We start from the raw sequence: 21,688 nt of genomic DNA, 5'->3' as shown, positions 1-21,688 counted from the left end.
AAGATGGCTGCAGCAAATAGTGAAGCGTTTCTAGTTTCTGCCTGTGGCATTGACATTAATACTTGTATAAAGCTGACTAGCTAAAGACATGCCATCGCAACCGCTAACGAACGTTCACTTCCTAGTTTTGTATCTATTACATGAATATAGTTTTGCACTGATCATACATCTAAATGAAAGAATTCTACCGTAAAAGTGAATGCAGGGGCAGAAATATTAAATTAAAGCCACTGGTCCAAAAAACTGGTTCTAGCAGGCTGGTCCACTTCTGATTTTCCTGGTCCTGTTCAGGAGGTTAGCACTCTTGGTTGGTACCAAAGGAAAAAACCAAACCCTAGGATTGCTGGTCTATGGATCTTCTACTGCTCCTAGGGGAACACTGGTCCAGTTCAGGATATGACAGAGAACAGACGGTGGTTACTTGCTTAACAACCTACGGTGGTTCACAAGGAGTAGGTTGCTCTCCAGAGTGGCTCCTCACCACTTCTCTTCACAATGCAGCAGCCAAGGCTAGGGCCTTCTCCCTTTCCGTGGTATTTAGGATTAACTTTGCTACAACACACACAGCAGAAAGGCCTTTCTCCTGTAACTTCTCAGAGCACAGCATTTATTCTTTCTATACGCCAGGCGAAAGCTCTTGATGAAACCTTCCATTCATAATAAGAATGCAACTCTTTTGAGCTCAAACAGTTTTATTTAATCTTTTCTCGCAGACTTTCTGCAAAGTAGCTTCTTGTGAGAAAAAAAAAAAGAGATAAAAGAAGGGGTTGTCAGGAATACCACGTTAAAAGTGTGAGCCGAACTAAACATGCCATAACATGCTGATAAGAATTTAACACACATTCATCCGTATGGGCACTCTTCAGCAGACTGGACCAGTGTTTCAATGCAAATTCCAGCCCCCAGAGAACTACATGATTTAGGTTTCACAGTATGACTTTCCCCCCTTGTAACCTGGGGGAAAAAAAATAAACCAAACCTTAACTGGTTAATTGACTGAGTTCTTAGCTACTCTGTCCATCAACGTTCTGAGACCTCAGAAAAGACTGGACCACTTCTTCAGTGGACTGAGGGCTGGTGCTTACGTCCTCCAGAGCATCCGTCACGGAGAACTGCCGATCCCGCAACCGGTTCCAATTGGCCAAAATATTGTGGTATTCAAAAACTTTCTCATAATTGCCAATGGAATTGTACAGTTTGATGAGACCTCTGTAATCATATTCAAGTCCACTGTATCCTTCACCAAAAAGTTTTTTTCCTAGAGAAATCCAAAAGAAAAGAGAGTTAAAAAGGTAATGCACCCACACACTGCATCTTATCTCACGTGTCATGTTACCAACACTGTGAATGCTTTTGTTATGGCAATAGGAAATCAAGATCCCAAGCAATGTGCAAGCTTCCTGGCTGACAGAGTGAATTCTGCCCCCCCATCTCCTTTCAGGGTGCTGTAGCTTGTCGTCAGGGACTCTACTAGCCCATCATTAACTGCACCACAGACTTACACACATAAAAAGTCTACCAGGCATACCAAGGTGACAATCCTTTCATGTCCCAATTGCACCCAAAGAGTGAAGCTAGTTTTCTACTCTGAAATTGTATATTGTTCTGGAACATGCTGTGCCCAGAAACGTATGAAGTACAACTGTGACTCAAACCTGAGCTACAGCATGGGCCAAAGATGCCTTCAATTTGGAACTGTAAGTTCACTGCAAATGATAGTGGGCAAGAAAACAGTTAATAGAAATACAGTTGGACTACAGGCACAATTTTTCCATTTCTTCCAAAATTTAACTGCATTCTGTAGCCCACAAACTAACACCTAAGCCTCAAATTCACCAGTTTTCAGATGCTTCCAAGAGTGACAGCTGACAGAGCACTGGCAAAAACAGCTCCAGAGCTCAGTCCTCAGGAGAATGATAAAAAAAAAGCATTATATTTAGACTGAAAACACATACACAATAAACACCTTGCATTTCCTTAAGTTCTTCACTGAAAGCTTTAACACCCTCTTCACTGCTATGTCCTGTAGCACGAGAACTGCTATAAAGCCCCGCGCGTAAGGCCACCTACCAATCGCTATGGATCTCAAATAAAGCTTTTCAGCATTTTCATACTGGTTCATATCGTAGTTATAGAGAGAAGCTAGATGACCCACTGACAGGGCAACTTCATAATCTTCTTGGCCCAGAAGCTGCTCCTTAATCTGAATTGCCTTGATGTGCATTTCTTCTGCTTCCTGTGAGGATCAAATTCACACAGGTCAGTCAGATACCACTTGCTGTGCCACAAGAGGAAGAAAAAGAGTAAGTTTAAAAAAAAACAACAGTGTGATGGCTGGGTAGTCTGTGGTGTTTTATAAAAGGCAGAACAGCAAGCCCAAACCAAATCAAGTCCTCCAAATTCTTGGTTAAGCAGATCAGTAAACACCCTCATGTTTTCTTGTCATTAAAACTGCCATCACCCTGTCTCTGAAGGCATCGTGCATCTTAATGGGTCAGCTTTGCACAAAGCTTTAGAGAGGAGTTACAAAGTATGAGTTTTCCACTACCTGGTGTTACGAACCGTGGGCACTGCAAATGATCCTTTGTGCTACAGACCGTTACATCAATAGACCCTTACCTTAAACTTCCTCATGGACTGATACAGTCTTCCAAGGTTGCCATAGTGTTTTGCTGTTTGGACATTAAACTCCCCGAAGGCTTTTTTAGCTAACTGGAGTGAGGACAGGTGTAAGTCATGAGCTTCCTGAAGTAACCTCTGCTCAGTTTCCTTGTTGTGACAGTCTATTGCAATCTCCTCCAGGATAAGTGCTGAGTACAGGAGAGAAAAACACAACGTCACTGTGTTCCAAACACAGAGATGTGCACTGTGGGAAGCAGAAAGCCTGTCCCAAAACATCTAATCAGGATTTGTGTTCATTACAAACTGTTTTCAAACAGGTACAACCAGATATATTTGTATATTTTGTATTTTCACTCCCTCCTCCCCCACGTTCTTCAGCTAAGCTCTAGAGAAGTTTTTCCTGTAGTTTCTATTTTACAAGCATGTTGACAGAGACCACTGAGTGAGCGCTGTTTGAACAAGACAACTCAAGTTCCATCAGCTCTGACAGAGAACCAAACACAGCTAATGACCGATTCCCAACCACAGCTCCAGAAACTACCTTTAACTCTCTTTGAAGATGCCAAGAGAAGATGGTCTTCTGGGAGAATGTGAGTAATAATGCCAATAGCACGTTCAGCGTGGAATCTGAAAGGGTATAAACACAAAACTCAAGATGAAAATACATTAAGTTAGCAGCTGACTAATAAAATACAGACAATAAGCAGATGCATTTAAATTCCAGTTGGAAAGCCTGCATCGTTAAAGATTCTTCTCCACTGACAGTACTAGATGTGCTTCCAGTACCACAAACACTTGTACTCACAGTGCATTGTCGAATTTTCCCGAGCTGTACTGGTGAACATATGAAGAATAAGCCAAGTCTTCATGAGCTGTAGCTACATGTATGTTTTTGCCTCCAAATACCGACTGCCGGATATCAAGAGCTGTCTAAAGTTAATACAGGGAAAAAAAGAACAAATAAATCTTCCTCATTGTTAAAAAGGCAAAAAAAAATACTGGCTCTGAAATTCTGCAGGCCTATACCCACGTACATGAGGGTGTAAATCACTTAGCAGTCAGGGGGAAAAAAAAAGCTTGTTCTTTTTTAAAAGCAGCAGTACTGCAGTAATGAAGCTAACTACTACCTATCTCTGAATTAACTGCAGGTGAGTTTGGGTAAAAACATCTGAGAACGTGTGAAACTGAAGCCAGAAATTGAGTCTTGCCACATACCTGATAGATAGCAACAGACTGGCATATATTGTCTACGTTGAGCAGGTAAAATCCATAGTCTAGTAGAGTATCAGAGTATTTGGGGTGCTTGGCTCCAAAATGCTCCCTGTAGAAATACACTGATGTTACAAACTGAGGCAAGGAGAGCGTAACTGAGAAGGGTTTTGGGAATGCTACTCACCGGGCAAGGTACACTGCGTGTTTTATCAGCTGTTCAGCCTTCTTAAACTCACGTTTTACAACACAAGCCTAAACAGGTCGAGATGAAGCATATGAGAAGCTGCACACTCAGAACTCATCTCCTCCAGTTACCAGCCTGATAACTACAATTGTTCACTTCAAAACATTGATTGGGTTACTAACTGACTTTTCAGAACAGCTGGCCCTCGGGTTCAGAAAGAAGGAAAACAACCGAACTCCCCAGTCTGGGACTGAGTCAGACCAACCCAACACAAACAACTCCTAAGGCTCCTGAAGACAACCCGGCTGCTCAAGTATTCTGGAGGTACCACCCATTCTTAGAGGTAATTTAGTTCCAAGAGAAACGTGAAAGACTTTAAATTCACCTTTGAAGCTTGTCGTAAAACATCCACTACTACTTTTACAGGCAGGCCAACTGTGATCTCCTTCATAGCTTCTATACACCATTTATAAGCCTGTGGGACAAAGAGTTACCAACATGACAGAGCTGGAACTTGACCACATTGAGAGCTTTTTAAGTCTGTCTAAGACAGAACTGTATAAGTTTCATTACACATAAGCAATTAAACAGATTTTTAAAACTGTCATGTAAATGACCAGCTTATTTTTCCAAGCCAAGTATATTTTTTCTTAATGTCTCAATCTCAATACTGAATGTGTAAGCATTTATGCAATCCTAAGGTTCATACTACTAGAACAACTCTTACAGACAGAAGAGGTTATTTTATAATTTTTAAGTAATCCTCACAGTTCCTATTGTGTAGGGCAGCTTCCTGGTCAGTGTACTTTCGTGCTAAAGGAAAACCACAGTTTAAACAGCAGTTACACATGAGTCATGGGTTTTTATAGAAGAGGTGCAAATAATTCTTCCCTATGTCCTGCTATTCCTTTTACCTATTACAATGAGCTTTTCAGAGCACTTGATTCAGAGATGTGCCAGTGTGGCTGGGAAGGTAATGCGAGCAACGAGCCAGCCATTGAACACCCTCACAGACCCCATAGCCAGCATTCTGAGGAGAACCAAAGCAAGATCCCACTCACCTCATCGTAGTGGCTCTTGGCGAAGAGCAGCGCGCACAGCTCCCCATAGAGCGCTGCTTTGTTGGCTTGCTGACCGTGCTTTGCCAGCTTGTCCATGTAAGACTGAGCGAGTTTGAACGTTTCTTCTCCCAAGTGATATTTACAGTTGCCGTTTCGAACGTGCAGCAACCTTTGGAAGACGTAAAGAGATCTTCTAAACAGTGTCCAAATGAACTGTTTTAATATACAGCAGTACCATGGGTCTGCAATCTAGTATTATACGTACAAGAGAACTGGGCTGTCATCCCAACAAGGCTGTGCTGCCTGAATTCAGTAACACAGAAACACTGTCTACAGAACATCATCACAGTACACAAAGCTTTGTCTCTTGCGTGGCAAGAATTTTAACTGTTGGAGATGTCAAGTGATTTTACACATTGATGTATTTTTACATATCCAAAGCTCAAACCACTTCAGTGTGGTGACTGCTTTATTTTTCATAAAATCCTTCTTCTGAACACTGACAAAATCCCATTCCCAAACCCCTGTAATATACAGTATTAAATCCCTTCTACCTTCTTCCCAAAGCACGGTACACTGAAACAAATATTAAGCAGAGACATTGCTATTTTCACTCATTTTTCCTCAAACCTTAAGTAGCTAAGTGCTTCACAAGTGGGCACCTCTTGTTTTGGGAGTGGAGACAGGGGGAGTCTTCACAAAAGATTCAGTCACACCCACCTGACTTCATGTCCAGCCCTGGCTTAGCACCACCAGAAGACAACTTTGTTGGCCCACTTCACAATCCCAAAGCCCCCCTCTCCCATCTTGCCCCATCTCCTGACCCTTCCATCTGAAGGATTAACAGAAGCTTCATGAAACCAGAGCCAAGGCTGTCAATAAACAACAGCACTATTAAACATACTCTTTTTTTCCTCTATGGAAGTAACAATTTCAGCTTCTGGCACTTATTTAAACCAAAAGCAAAGAAGCTTTTTCATAAGCTTATTTACTTTAAAGAGATACATTCTAAGTGTGTGTGTTATTATATTCCAAGCCTAAAGGGCAGGACCATATTCCTACCCATTGCAGGTTAAGAAGAGACAGCTGTTCTGTCTCCACCACCAATGCCTGACATCTAACACACATGAAATTTGGCTACATTAACCTCCATTGCCCCTCCTGGAAATCTGTTATTAGACAAGCAATAACTGGGATTGGGAAACATCAGGCAAGCCTCTGCAAATCAGGAAAAGAAACACACAAAGTGCAGCAAAATGTAATGCTGTATTGCAGAGAGGTTAAAACTGAAAACATTAGTTAATGTAAAGGTACAGCATTTTCCATCTCCTGTAATACCTTATGACAGATCTTCCAATAAACTGTTAAAGGGGGAGGAAAGAATGAGGGTTTGGTAAGTGTCTGAGCCTGTTTCGTGTTACCCTTTGCCCTGTGCAGAGATTTCTACGTTATTGTAGCAATGCCTCCCACAAGAGCCAAGTAATACATCTAAGCTGGCCCTACAAATTCATCCTCCTCCTCTACTTTGCCATTGAAATGTATCATTAAACACTAAAGGAAATAAAGTTCACATTTTCCCAAGGAGGGAGTGGCTGGCAAGCACACAGCAGATGTGTATTAGCCACGCAAAGAGAAGATCAAAAGAAAATGAGACCTTCAAAAAAGCCCCTGAATTGAGCTACGTAAACAACCACCAGTTTTCCAATGAGAAACACAGCAACATGGCTCAAGAACAGAAAGAAGAAAACAACAGCCACATTTTTCCTTAAATAAGGTCTGAGACCTAAACATGCTGCAGAAGCCCATTGTGCTCTTGGTCCCAGGCAGCAGAAAGCTATTGAACATTCATGCAACAAGAGACAGGAATTTTAAAGAAGTTTGAGAGAAACACAAAGCAACTACAGTTTCCCCAGAGGGAAACACTTTTGCCTACACCATTGAACTGGGAGCTGCTCTGCAGCATCAAAAATACAAAGCCCAAATCCCAGGAAATGGCATAAGCCAGCAGGGACAGTTCTGCAATTTGGGTAAGCACCCACAAAGAGAACATCCAGTATGGGGATGCTTCAGTGATAGTGTCTAAAACCAAACAAAGCGGCCAAAACCCAAGCTAAACCTAACCAATCCTTTAGGATACATGGAGTTCATGTGATCCAGTTCTGAGCAACAAAAAAATCTTTTATTAAGCCAGAGGAATTTTAGAAGATAAAGCCAAGAGGAAGAATAAATGCCTTAGGACGTTTATGCTAATAGCTACAAAACTCCTTTGATGTCTGCAATAATGTCTTCAGGGGAATAACTTGCCCCCCACTCAAGTAAAATCAGTCTCTAGGAGCATACAGATACAGGAAACAATGTTACATGGCAGCTTTGGAAGTACAGAAACATCAGAAAACACTGAACTGGGAGAACCAGGTATTTGTAGCATGTACTTGTGCCTTGGTGGGTAACATATCATGAGAGGAAGCAAACCAAAAGGAGCACAACCCATGCAGAGAGTGTAAGAGCTTGTAGAGACATCAAATCTTCTGAAGTTTCTCAATCTAATTTACTACTGCTAGTACAGAGAACATAAATTTATAACTACGTAACTCAAAATTCTTTCAAACTGCATTCTATTAATGACATGATGTATTTAACTCCCAGAGATCTGACTCTCTATCTCTTCAAATACAAGCAGCCACATTTATTTTTAAGGACTGATGTTATTTTCAAAAGCTGGACTTGACTTTTATTGTCTTCAGACTTCACTGAGCCCCAGTGCAGACACAGGGCTAAGAACAAGGTATTCTACAGTAGGGATTTCATGGTAACAACAAAAAGTTTATCTTCCTGCCTCATGACTTCAAAGCTTGGTATAATTACTGCTCTCTCCCACAACAAGGATTTTAGGTTTTGCATACTGAGCGCTTCTGAACGTGTTTCAAGTGCTTTTTATTTGACACATTTCCAAAGCAGCCCCACTGCTATTTATCTGATTGTTTGGGAGAAGCCTGACCAGAAAGCAGTGTCTCCTCAGTTACACACAGGCCACCAGCTTTACCTGCGAGAACAGTGGCTGTCTCCACCCCAACAGAAGAGTTCATTCTAAGCTAGAGTGGGATTTTTTTTAACATAAAATGAAAACCTTTCCACAACTGTGTGACCTGTACACTGTTGGCCAGCAGACAGTTACCTTTTCTCCCTTTCTTTACCTTCTTTTGTGTGAAGAAAGGGAGGGACTTTACTTCTAAGTCAACTTCTCCAGGTTTCCTAACAGCCTGACACAGCCTGGAAACATTTTACATTAATCAGGAGGCAAAGGACCAAGTACTGACAGCAGTACTGTATCCTTCTCCAGTTCTAGGAAGAAGCGTGCCTGTGGCCAGGCCTCTCCTGGCATCATCTTATTTTGGGAAGGAAAGCCAGAAAGCCTGAAAGCTGTGGTAGCTGGCAGGGCAGAGCAAGGCAGAGCAGGCACCGAGGCCATGGCCCTTCGCTTGGCACATGAAATAAGCAGCTACTGGGAAAGCTTATTTACTCTTCATATTTGTCCAACCATAAGCAAGATACAGGGGGTTTTGTGGAGCAGTTTTCCTAGACATGTTTTGCCCTGTATTCAGATACTGGGCAGCTAAAACCTCCAATTTAATCCTGGTTTAGCTATGCTCACCAGCACACAGGTATTCAAGAGCACACCCGCAGCATGCAGAAGAGGTCAGTCACAGTGTTACCAGCAAAACCAACCTGGCTGCTTGCTGCAGACTCCATCAGCGTGCCAAACCTTTCAACACATCTAGACACAAGAGCAGGGGAACTAAAAACTGAAAGCAATAATCTTTGAGGCTTCTATGAAGGGAATGTGAACCTCAACAGACCCCACAACACACCCTGAGAAAGGAGGTAGGTACAAAACACAAGTGCTTCCTAAAAGAAAAAAAAAATAATCCTTTTTCAAATGTTTAAGCTGTGGCTGAAGATCTCTGTGAAGATCCACAGGATCTGGACATTTGGATATTTACCTATCCACACATCTAAGATGCTCTGCTTGAAGCAAGAGAACTCACTGGATCAGGAACCAGGAAAGGTATGCCTTCCTTCTATTTCTGCTCACCTGTATTTATATAATTTGTGTGTGGATTTGGTAATTGCTGGTAGTAAATTTAACTTCCCCAGCACAGAACATTTTTTCATGTATAAAATGCTTGAGGAATCCCCAAGGTGCTGGATTACTCTTGCTGTCCAGCACTCATTCCCTATCAGATATTACACAGAAAGGCAAAATGTTTTGGTTTTCCCCAGTCAACTGCTGACACTTCTTCCCCACTTCCAAGCTGACAACCCAGGGATAAGTGTAAACAAGCACCTTGAGATCTTCAGCTCCAGCCAGGAAGGTGTGTTGGTGGGGAGGAATACTAAAGGAACCAGCTGAAGCTTGATGGCTCCAAGGCACTTGGGAACAAGTTAATGTGCATTTCACAGTAAGACATATACGAATTCAATGTGAGCTCACCTTACACAACACTCTACAGCACGAAACCAATGGAGGATTTCATCATGAAGGGTACATAACTGAAGGCAGGAGAGAAATACCTTCTCAGCATCACTGTACCAGCCTGCATCTGATAGGAACCCCCCTAGGGAGAAAAAAAAGTAAAAATCAGAAACGGAGAAATTTGAACAAAACCACCTGTGGTTTTCGCTAAGTCTTGTAAGGAGACTACTTATTGCACACAACTGCAGACTACAAACGGGAAGCCTGCAAAGTTACACCCTCCAGTCCTGAAATGAAAAGGAAGAAATAACAGAGGAGAACAATTCTCCTTCAGTTTAGGATGACTTCTTGGTGTTACATAGGTTTCTTACGTTTTTCTGCCAAGAAATACTTACTAATGCTAAAATTATACAGAGTCTTAACATTAAGCATCACATCTGCAAACGAATTTTAAACTTAAAACATCTGAAATAGCCAAGGTGAGTGTGCAATAGCAAAGATGAGCCTATATATTCTTAGATAGTAAAATACAATCTATTTTTCTTAAGACAAACCAATAAGTGTTTAGAAAAGATTCCAAAACCACACATGCTCTTTAAAAAGAAATCACAGACATTAATTTGAAATAAAAAACTGCATTAGTTTAACTGAGGCTTGCATTAAAGTACCATGCTTTATACATCCTATCATCACTAGTTACCTAGAACAAAACCAATCTGGATTGCTTTTTCTTTTACAGCAGAGTCCGATTCTGCTATGTAGGAGCACCGTCTGCTGAAGGAATAGGCCAGTACAGAAGCAACTTTTACTCCATGGTCCATCAAAGCCTGAAAGCAGTGATGAAGCAGATGTCTGAAACAAAAGAAAACAGAATTTGATTACAGGCAAAATGTTTAAAACACTGAAGTCAGTTGACTCTTGAGTGCCATGAATTCAAACGAGCAGTGATTCAGAGAAACAACTCCAGCCCTCTCCCAAACCCAAACCAGATGAGTACAAGCGTAATTGTCAATCTTAAGGCTAATGGATTACAGTTGTTGGATTAGCCAACAAATAAAGTGAGTGTACACAGAGTTCTTTACAAGGACACCCTCCAGTGTGAGGAAAACACAAGCTACCCAACACAGTAGAGAGAAAAAGTTCATCTGTAGATCTACAGAAATACTCTTATGGTTAATGGACAGGCTAGTAAGACAAAGAAAGCTAGAGACACCTTCCAAATCAAAATGCAGATCGAGAGGTGAAAACTGACATAGAAATTAGTGATATATTAAGGTACTTACCTTTTATCTAAAGCTCTGAGCACCTTTGCAAAAACTTCTAGTTCACAAAATTCGCTACCCAGCTGGCATAAGCGGCCCTGCTGGTAAAGCTGAAAGAAAAATATACATAACTTTTAAATTTTAAGTCTGAGTTTTTCTGGGACATTTTGCTTATAGTAAAGATGACTTATGATGAAATCTAGATTTCAAAGTATTGAAACAGGGCACAAGTACTCCACTACCTCCACACAGAAGCACAACTTGAGTGCTTAAAAGCTGAGTACACATGCTATCAGAGCTCCATAAGCAGTTTCAAGCTGCTTCTATCTACAAACATATTTTCAAGTATCTACTATGCCCACGTGGATCATGAAGCACTGCAACACCTGAGCTAAAAAGCCAAGACAAAACAGAAAACCTCCTGAAGTTAACAGCTTCTTTGAGACCAATTGCTTTGGAAAGATTTTTTTTCCAATGACACACACACCACCATACAGCAACACAAGCAGATTTTATATTATATATAAGTATATATGAACCAACCCCAAAACCACAAGTTCTGCAAGGGGTGACTCACCAATATCCAGAGCTATAGACAGGTATGAGCCCTGACCCTGTTTAATACCTTAGCTTAACCAAATAACTCCTGCATGAGTAAGTGGGAAATGCATGAGCAGATTCACTTGAGTTTTACCAAAAGCAACATCCAGTTTTATGTTCCAACTGATGTCTGCAGATAAGCAAATATATCAGTTGATTTGTTCATAAAAAACAAACCATGGAGACAGTCCTTCATGCAATGCATGGTTAAGTTGCAGAGCTTTCTGCCCCATGATGCTATAAATATTAAGAATTTACATAGGTACAGAAGTAACAGCATAAATATAGAGCAGAAAAATCTACTGTGGGCTATTAATTCCTGACATCTGGAAGCCCCTGAACCACAAATGACTGAAAGCAGGGCATGCAACCTAAGGAAGTGTCACTGTACGCTTGCCATAGTCACATGGAGTATCACCAGCCTCTGCTAGAGGCACAGAACTGGATCACATAGGGCTGCTGCAGTACAACCCCTTGGTTTTTTTAGGTGCTCTAGAAAAAAAGCACACATGCACTTTTTTTATTAAAAAAATAAAGAGAGAAATCTTTCTGTGAAGCAGTAACTCCATGGGGAAAAAGGGAGAAGCCCATAGCTCATGTCTCACGGACACATCTCTCTAGAAGCTGCATCTTTCAAGCACAGACCACCCAGGACCCATTTCTGTTCTGTGGTACCTGTGCTACGCGCTGCGGGGATTGGGAAGCTACAGTTTACCAGCAGACCCCAACCAGATTATACACCACAGCTTCATGTCACAGGGTGCACACAGGTAAAACACTGACAGGTCACACTCGTCAGTTATTCAGAAAGCTCTCATTTTTAATCCATATGTTAAGACCTTCAAACATACACTGTGTGAGATGGGTGCAGTGATACCTATGGCAAGGCATTCTGTGCAATCTAAGCAGGTTCCACAGCTGTGAGGATCTGAGACATGAGGAGTGCAGATACCCTTACGACATAAGCCAAAGTAAGGCCAAGAGAACAACTTAGAGATGCTCAATTGTAAACACAGACTTAATGAACATGTTGATATTCCTTTAAGTTTTAATAATTTCTAAAAAAAAACCCTCCCAACTTTGATAAGCATCTTGTGTCTGCTTTACTGTTTTCTCCACAAACACTGGAAGCAGATGAGTTAGTATTCAAAACAAAGCACCCAAGAACATCTCTTCCAGCCAGAAATTTAGTTTCAGTCAACTTTTCTTACAAAAGCTTGACACCAATTCTACAGCACAGCAAGCTTGTTATTTTAACAGAACCTACAAAAAAACTTCAAAAACACTTTGACCTAATAACGTCAATTGCCAGAAATGAATGTTTTCCTTTTAGTCATCTATTTCACTGGGGGGGGTGGAAGGAAGTCTTTTAAAAAACAGTGCAAGTTTGCATGCAAAGTTACTCCTCAGATAAAACGGTGCCACATCCCTGTACTTCAAAGGGATCAGAATTTCTTCTGAAGCTATATTCTCTCTGGCAGTGAAAGAGCATCCAGTCCGGTGTATTTAAACACTCAGCTACAGTTAAGTGCTCTAATTTTCTTCACCACTGCTGTCTGATGGTACCTGTTCCATAAAACCTAAACAGTATTTTTCACAATCAAACTCCCCCCTAAATCTTGCCTACAATGCCATGCCCAGAACTGAAGGAGGACATCAGTAATTGATAGATCATTTCTGGAAGAAATTAAGTCACATACCCAAGCTATTTTACCAGGATTTATAAGAGTCAAAAGCACTATCACATGTTCAACACTGAGGCTTTCAACCTCCCTTTATCACCCTGCAGCACTAACTAAAAAGCCCAGAGATTACTCTGAAACTAGTTTATCAAATACTAGCTGCAGCAAGACTGTAAAAAATGAATATATTCATGAAGCTCCATAACCACATGTTATAAGACACCCACTGTTACACATAGTTCTTAAATTCTTAATGCATAAATGCCCTGGATTGGGTGTGTGTGTGTAGGGGGGGGAAGGCCACAAACCACACCCCAAATTTTGACAGATCACTTATTTCAGACAAAGGTAAAGTTTGGCTTACAGGCCAAAGGTCCAAGCCTGCTATCTGCACATCTTTCATCCCAAGTCAAAAGTACACATTTGCCCCATTCTGCCATGCTAAAACCTCCCAGCCTGTTTTCACTGGTATAACCAGAAATACCATATCCTTGAGACATGTACCACACTATTCACCCCTTCCCTCCACACTGGCAAACGTTTTTCAGGAACTGGCTCTACTTGCAGTCTCTTGAAACTATTGTTGCTGATACAGCAACAGTTTCAAACGAAATTTAACATGGAAATAGTGAGTATACGTCAAACTGTGAAGCAATTCCAGGAGATTCAGTAACACTCATTTGTTCATTGAGAAGTGGTTGCAAGCACTGAAGAAATGGGTCTCTTGTTAAAGCTCCAGAGACAGAATTCCTGACCACAAGCCTTGCTACATAACATGAAAAACAAAACAAAATAGTCATTCAAGAAAAACATGCCCGGACAAGAATGGCAGAGGTTTGGACTTCAGAAGAACTATTCTTTTCTTAAGAAAGAAACATCTTTTAGACACAAATTGAACCTATTTGGAGCTTATCAAAGATTCATTTTGCTTTAGCTACAGAAGAACCAGTAAAAGATTTACAACGTGACTTCCAAGCTCACCAGCTCACACTGGCATGTTAATTCTGGTACTGAAGACAGGAAACAAGGTCTAAGCTCAATGTGTAGGCACATTATTACACCATGTGCAATCAAAGCCTTTTACATGGCTGTGAGAAAAATCACCATGATCTTCCCTAGGGATCTAAGGCTTAATAGTTAACCCCCAACACATCCAACAACACGTAAGAGCTACATACAGCAGTGTCCCCAATTAAACATATTGGTAATATTAACTTGCAATTTATCTGTTATTGTATCATCAGGCATATGTCATTCTAATAAGGTTTTGTCAGATTCCTCTCCCTGGATAGGTTAAGCTGAGCTCTAACTGCTTCCTAGCAAACACCTGAAAATAAAGGCAAAGCTTTGTTAAGCTGCTAGCAAAAGCAAAGCCATAACACAAGAGGAAAAGCTACACAATATTTCTGTCACCAGCATTCTGGGCCATTTCACTGCATACAAGCCCAAAAGGCTTTTTTCTAAACCTAATGAAAAAAAAATTAAAAAACAATTTTTTTAAGCAGCTGGAGATTAATTCTACCCCATTGTAAAAGGACCCTTGAGAAGAGGAACTGTAGCCTACGCAGTTTGAAAAATATGCTCCAGTTTGGAAGAGAACTGAAAAACTAACAGGGATGTTTCAGTAAGAATGAGACACCAGGAATTCCAAGGAACTCCCCAGTATATTTACCAATGCCTAATAACGTGATGTGGAATGTCATGCCAAATTTGGGAAGGACTGTGCACCTAATTAAACAGTAGTATTTGGGAAAAATTTTGGCCATACCCACAGTCTTCCTTCCCTGTTGGACAAGGAAGGAAAAAGTTTCCTGAGAGGCAACAGCACACTTAATCAGTGTTGACAAATGGACTCGTTATAAACAGGGGGAGGGGAACAGCCTAAGAAAAAAAAATCAGTTCAAAATTTATGTACATTTGAGTCTTTTAAATCAATTTCAAAACCTTCTACAAAGCTTCTGGACAAGTGCTGGTTCTACTGGATAGTGTTTAGAGTATAAAAAAGAAAACTTTACAGATCCTCTTTGAAAAAACAGAACTACGAGGCTGATCTTTATGAACCTCAGTCAAATCATCAAGAAAAAAGCCCCAACCTTACTCAATATGCTAAACTTCAGGGACAACTTCTAGAGCCTACTACACTCACACAGCACACTCCTCCACATCTTCCCACTCCTCTTTCAGTACTGTACCAAAGCTTTTTGTTTCTCATCTACAAAGCCCAGCAAGAAGGATGTGAAGCCTGAGGCCTGAGCCACAGAGTCACACACACACACACGTGTGATTCTCTGCAGCACTAAGTGGGGAAACTCAGTTTGTTTTGAAGTTCAACCAGTACAATGGAAATGAAGTGGAAGTAGGAATTATGGTTTCAGTAGGAGCTGAACATTTCTGTTTGTAATGGAACCTCATTATCTGAATTATGGTCAGTTCTAGTGTCTAGGACTCAACACACACACTGAAAGACAAATAGGAAGGCCAGAGCCTATCAGGATTAGAAAACATGCCCCATATTTAGAGGTTCTAATAAAAAAAGCAAACTGAGTAATACAAGTTAGAAGAATGGTAAGCAAAGGCAAGAAGTTTTAAACAAATAAAGACATCACAAGGAAAGACATTTATGTAATCTAAATTTAGACTAGAACTGAACTAAGGCACATGCTGAAATAAAGAGTAATAATAATTGGAAAAACACCCTCATGAAGTGATGATTCTCCTTCACTGTGAGGCTTTAACTTAAAAAGGAGGAGATCTAAGGATCCAATTCAATTCAAGCAGAATTCTGTGAAGTCTGGCTGCACATGCTACTCTGGAAGTCTGACTAGATGACCAAAAAGGTTGTAGGTGTGTGTGCAAGCATGCAGGAGCCATGATCATTTCCTACACATACATTTGATTTCTGACCCTAAGATTACAGCAGCACAAACATAATTTAAGCCTTTGTGAAGCTGCCCTGATCAGTCACAGCAGAAATCAGACAGTGTACGACCCATTTTGCTCTGGGGTTTCTCTGCCTCCCTCACACACTGCTTGCACTCCCCTGGTCAGAAACCCACCAAATTATTTTTATAAATCATTCTTCATCAGTAAAAACAACCTCTACTGCAATGCAGAGAATGGATGCTCTATTACTTGTGAACAGTCAGCAAATTCTTGTTTATTAATTTTGTTTGGTTCAGAGAACACCTAGATGTGATACAAGAGCTTTTATTTGCCAAGCTTGATTTTTTTTTGTGGATTAGCAGAATACAGTGAGGACACATGATACTGCAGCATGCTCATTATTACACAAGTTGGTGTGAGCAGGATCTAAACACACTCATATTTTGGTTCATATCAGGGTAAGAGCTCTTCAGAAGATTTATCTACCACTTCAAAGAGAAAGTATGATTATAACCCTCTGGATTTTGACTTAGAATTTTCAAGTGAAACAAGCTACCATCGTGCAATTACTCAAGGTTATAGGTCTGCAGTAACTATAACAAATCAGCATCACCTCCAGTTGTTCTCATGGTCAGCAATCTCATCACAGAACATTCAAAGAAAATTGGACCCAAATTATTTTCAGTTAAAATCAATGCAAAAAAGAAAACCACACAATCCAGAGAAGACGTCCCAAAGGAAAATAAACATGGGATGAAAATCCTTTTTGGTCAATACAAGTCCAAAATCAGCCTGCTAGCACATAACTGCAACAAATACCTATGGTGGGGAACACTGACACTAATGAAGCAGTCTTTCTTCAGAAGCACCATGAGAATCAAAGAAATGAGACAATTACACCTAACAGAATATAAAGCTGAGGCATGGGGCAAAGAACTGAATTCACAAGTTGTTCACTGAACAGTCATTGGGCTAGGTCTTCTTTCTGTTGACAGGCACAAGATTCTTTACATTAAGTCTCTCTCCCTCAAAACACTCTCCTCTTGCCCATAAACTACAATTTAGGGTTTTTTAAATTATTTTTTAGGACTTAAAGTTTATTCCAGTTGTCACCTACTTTTAAATACAAAATGTTGGCATTTGCAAATGCTGCCTACCTGCCAAGAACGTCCTATTTTAGCTAAGATTCAGCATATTTTTTTCCTTGGCTTCTAAAACCCAGCCATCCTCTTTCTCTTCCTTCCTAAAAACCAAGAAATAGAACCTAACTAGTTATTTTAGGAAACAACACAACTAGGATATATAAAAACCTGGCAAACACACAAAAGAAACAAAATATGCAAGTTTTTAATATATTAAGACTTCTTAATGTCTTTTCACACAAATGTATACTTGAAAATTTCCAGGATATCCTCACTGGTGTTCTGCTCTGCCTCTATTCTTCTAATGGTTGCAAGGGGAAAAAAAGACCCAAAACAGCAAGTAATTCTTGAAACAAACAATAATAAAAAAATAATCCAGGAACACCCAGCCATCCAGTATGGGATTGTTGTTACACTACAGTCATGATTATTTGATATTGCCTTTTAAAGTTTTTGTTTAATAATGCTACAGAAGGATAAACATGCTTAGCATCAGGAACCTGCCTGCTTCTGTCACCTAGCAGCAGAACCCGTTTCTTACCACTTCCACAACAAAGAACACCCTGCAACTGTCCCAGGCTTGATTCCTCACTGTGCACTGGGAACGCACAGGTTTATCAGGCATGTCATACAAATTAATAGTTCTGAAATATGTAAATTAAATGTAATTAGATTTATTTATGGAATGGAAAATAAAGGCAATATATTATGACATTGGTGACAAACATTGCATTAGAAGGTACTCTGAGGAAAAAACAAAGACAAGACACTCTGCTAGCATTTTCCTTCCCTGTAAATAATAGCACATTGACTATTTCTGCTGTGATAACAGTGCTGCATCCTACCTAGGTTGTCTTCATGAATCCAAATTTGTTCAGATGCATACTAATGAATACAATTTTAAAAAGTTTTGTATGGCCACAGCCAATTAGCATCTGTGTGTGAAAGTAAAACCTCACTGGTGCTACCTTTTAGTTTTTGGAAAATCAGTTTCTCCAGTATCACAAACCACTACTAACACCTGGATAACAAACCATTACTTACAAGCTAGATGAGAAAGATATTTTTATTTCTTTTAATAATCACAGGAAGTTATCTTTTTTTTGAGGTCTAAAAGTATATTTATGCAAATCCTCAGTTACAGACTACTACTTCTTAGTTGTATTTAATTAGTATTCCATACAATATTAATAACTGACACCCCTGTTGAACACAGCAGCAATCACTACCACCATGTAATCAGAACAAGAATTGAAAAGCCTTCTAGCTTGTCTTGCCTTAAAGACAATTAGCAACTTTGGAAATTCTGCTTTAAAGCACTCCATGGTCAGGATGTATTGACCAGAGCTCACCAACTTGAAATGGTATTTAATACCCACACGGTTTTGAAAATAATTCTACCCAGAACTGAAGCAGTAAAACAAGCACCATCCACAACACAAGAGACTATCCAAAGGTAAGATGCTGTCCTCATTTTAACCTAACTCAGCTGCCATTCATACTGCTGTAGCCACCCAAATACAGAAAACAAGAACCAGATACTAAGTGTCACATAGGGGCACAGAAAAATACACACACTGCTGCAAGAGGTTGTAATGCATACAGGGTTCAAGGCACTCCTTGCAGGCAGACACCTCTTTCCATATCCCATCCAAGGTTTAGGTACATTTATGTATAAGCTAATTTGAATGTGACTACTGAAGAGGACAGGTTCTCCTACACAGGGAAGATAAAAACACCCCAAGGAGTGAAGACATGGCAGACAAGGCTACCATTGGCCACAACAGCAAGACACTCACTGCATCACGTAGCTTATTTATTCTGTACCTGGACACCTCATAGATGTGTATTTGTAAGACAAATATAAACACACCATTTGCTTTCTAGATTGTCAAAGACTGTCCTGCTCTAAAACACAGAAATCACAGGAAAAGCAATGCAATGTACTGCCATAAACATGAGTTATACTGGCTAGTGATTCGTACAACTGGAACATTGTTTTGAGGATGGGTCCTTAGCATGTTTATCATCATCTGCCCAACAAGATGATGTACCAATGTACACAAGCAGAACTGATCAGATCTCTTCAGTAGCCAGATACAGCACTGGATTTTTTTTTTTTATTATGGAACAACTCCATGTGAATCTGATTCAATGCCATCACTGAAGATGATTGATGACACTTTATTAGCACTCTATTAAGCTCATCTACAGATGAGTTTTTAAACAATCTAGGAATAATACATACTTGGATACTCCCATCATTAGAAAGAGTTTTTTGGTTTTATGCTTTTAAAAGCCACAGAGGACTGGCAATGCCAAGAAAGTTTGTCAGTGGTCATACCTACTAGCAGTTAAAAATAAACTCAAAAGTTCCTTCCACATTGTTAGTTCCATATCTTAAGTCTTTACCTGACAACTGATATGTGTGAACCACACCACTACCTGTGAGCACATGCACAGGTGGTAGAAAGGGGTTTCCATACTTTGCATGTGAGGTAGAGGAAGAATATAAAGAAAACAAACATGCCTGTTCCAACGCAGTAGAAGCAGTTTTCCTGTCTCTAAGTGAAGGGCAGCCTTCCTTACAAATACTATTGCTCTATATGCGACTGGCCACCACTCCTAGTTCATAAAGGTTCATATAAACAATTACTTAATTTAGCACATCCTACATTTCTAGAAATTTACTGGCAGAGGGAAGAAGGGTTATACCCCCTCAAAGCCTACAGGGTTTTTTTTTGTTAGTTGGGATTTTTGTTTTGGGTTGTTTTTCTGTTTTTTAAAGACATTGTTTCTCTCCTGAGGAATGGTCATCTCCAGCTGTTCTTGTACATGGAGAAATGTGTATTTAGTGGACAACAGAAGTTAATAGACGATCTTAGGGTGTTTTTAACTCCAGGTATTTTAGAGGCAGATCAATGAGAAACAGCCCTTTCATGAAAGAATAATTTACGGCTAACAAAATACATCCTTCAATGAGACTTGATTCTTTTCTTCTCATTCCTACCTGATCATTAATGAAGGTGCAAGAGCATAGCAAACTCTCCTCCTTCTACCACTGACATCACCTTCTCCAATACATTAAGAAAAGGAGGGGGAGGGAAGTGGGAAAGGCGTAAACACACCCCAATGCAGACAGCTTGGTCTCCCCCTACCCTCACCCCTTCTCCATCTCCAAAGGCGGAGTGACATCTTCCCCCTCCCCCTAGACTCACTCCAGACCCCAAGGACAGGCCCCCTCTCCGTGTCGCCCCGTGCGGGGCTCCCCCGGCCTCCCTCTCCGAGGACCCCGGGCCCTTCGCGTAGGCCAGGGGCCCACGAGCGGAGGGCAGGAAGCCGCAGGCCCCCGGCCCTGCTCGAGCCTACCCCAGAGCCTCCTCTCTCCTTCAGCCGCAGCCCAGACGGCCCCACACAGGCCCTCACTCCCCCAGCCCCTCCTTCGGGCCCCGCTCCGCACCGCCGCCGAGGACCTGCATCCCCGAGCCCCGGGGGGGAGAGGCCTGGGGCAGGCCGGACGCAGACCTTCCCTCCTTCCTCCTCCCCCGGCCCGTTTCTCCTTCCATCTCTCCCAAAGCCAGCCGGGCCCGAGCCGCGTTCCGTCCCCAACCGCCTCTCCCTACCTTGTAGTACACGTCGAACTGGATGTTCTCGGGCAACGAGCGGATGTCCCGGCGCCGGGCCCGCCCGTAACTATCCACCACGGCCGAGATCGCCGTGTTATAGAGCGTCTCGGGCACCCACTCCAGCTCCACCGCCGCCATCTTGGGTGTGCGGAGCCGCCTTCCCCCCACCCACCTCACCCCCCCCCTCGCCTGCTCGCCCGGTCCGCTCCACCTCCCGCGCCTCACGCCCCGGGGCTCCCGCCGCCCTGCCTGCGGAGGGCAGGGGAACGATAGGGGGAAGGAAGGAGGAGTGGGGGCATCCGCCTGCGCAAAGGCGTAAGAGCACTAATGCGGAGCGGAAAAGAAAAGCCTGAGGCAGGGAAAAGCCGCGGGGTACGGGGTTATACCGAGGGGCTGAGAGGAAACGCGGGGGTGAGGGGAGTTCCTGTTTCCTGAGAGAAGTGACTTGTAGCGGGCCCTGGCCCAGCCTTCAGGTGATGGCTGAGGCACAGCGCCATCCCCAGAAGCCTTGGGGCTGTCTGGTCTTGGGGTTCAGGGGCATTGCTTCTACAGGAGGACAGGCTGAGCGCCCCTCGGAGCAGACTTCAAGGCGGGGAGAGCCTTGAGTGCCGCCCCCCTCCCCTTAAAAAGCTTCAGGGCCTGTCCAGCGACATCCCCCCTGTGAGCGGTAAATGTGGGTATTTACAGCTTCACCTGCAATAACGTGCCGCTAATGTTGGGCCTTCTATGGCTTTCAGGTGTGTCGGCAGCACAAGGTGAGGATTTCTGGGGAGTCCTGCGTCTCAGAGGGTTTGCCAAGGTACCTGAAGCACACCTGTGTCATCTGATGTTCCTCGTCAGCTGCCATGTGGTAAAAACACCCTTTCCCCTGCACAAATTAACTCTGTGACCCCTCGTGGAAATGGCACTATGTTTTGTCAGTATCTCATTATCTGCATCA

At 41.8% G+C, this 21,688-nt stretch overlaps 1 protein-coding gene across 1 annotated transcript; it reads right to left on the bottom strand.

The window, feature by feature from the left end:
• Positions 1–653: 653 nt before the first annotated feature.
• APPBP2 (amyloid beta precursor protein binding protein 2) lies at positions 654–20,886 on the bottom strand (the record flags this gene model as incomplete). Its single annotated transcript, XM_084273175.1, has 13 exons — positions 654–1,258; positions 2,071–2,236; positions 2,620–2,810; positions 3,164–3,249; positions 3,428–3,552; positions 3,838–3,943; positions 4,019–4,086; positions 4,404–4,493; positions 5,080–5,248; positions 9,572–9,695; positions 10,254–10,405; positions 10,837–10,925; positions 20,746–20,886. The coding sequence occupies 13 exons, from the start codon at positions 20,884–20,886 to the stop codon at positions 1,005–1,007; spliced, it is 1,761 nt and encodes a 586-aa protein (XP_084129301.1). The 3' UTR covers positions 654–1,004.
• Positions 20,887–21,688: the final 802 nt, after the last annotated feature.

This window comes from Gallinula chloropus, assembly GCF_964237585.1.
Source record: "Gallinula chloropus genome assembly, chromosome: 19".
NCBI lineage: Eukaryota > Metazoa > Chordata > Aves > Gruiformes > Rallidae > Gallinula > Gallinula chloropus.
This window is presented reverse-complemented; position numbering and strand designations above follow the sequence as displayed.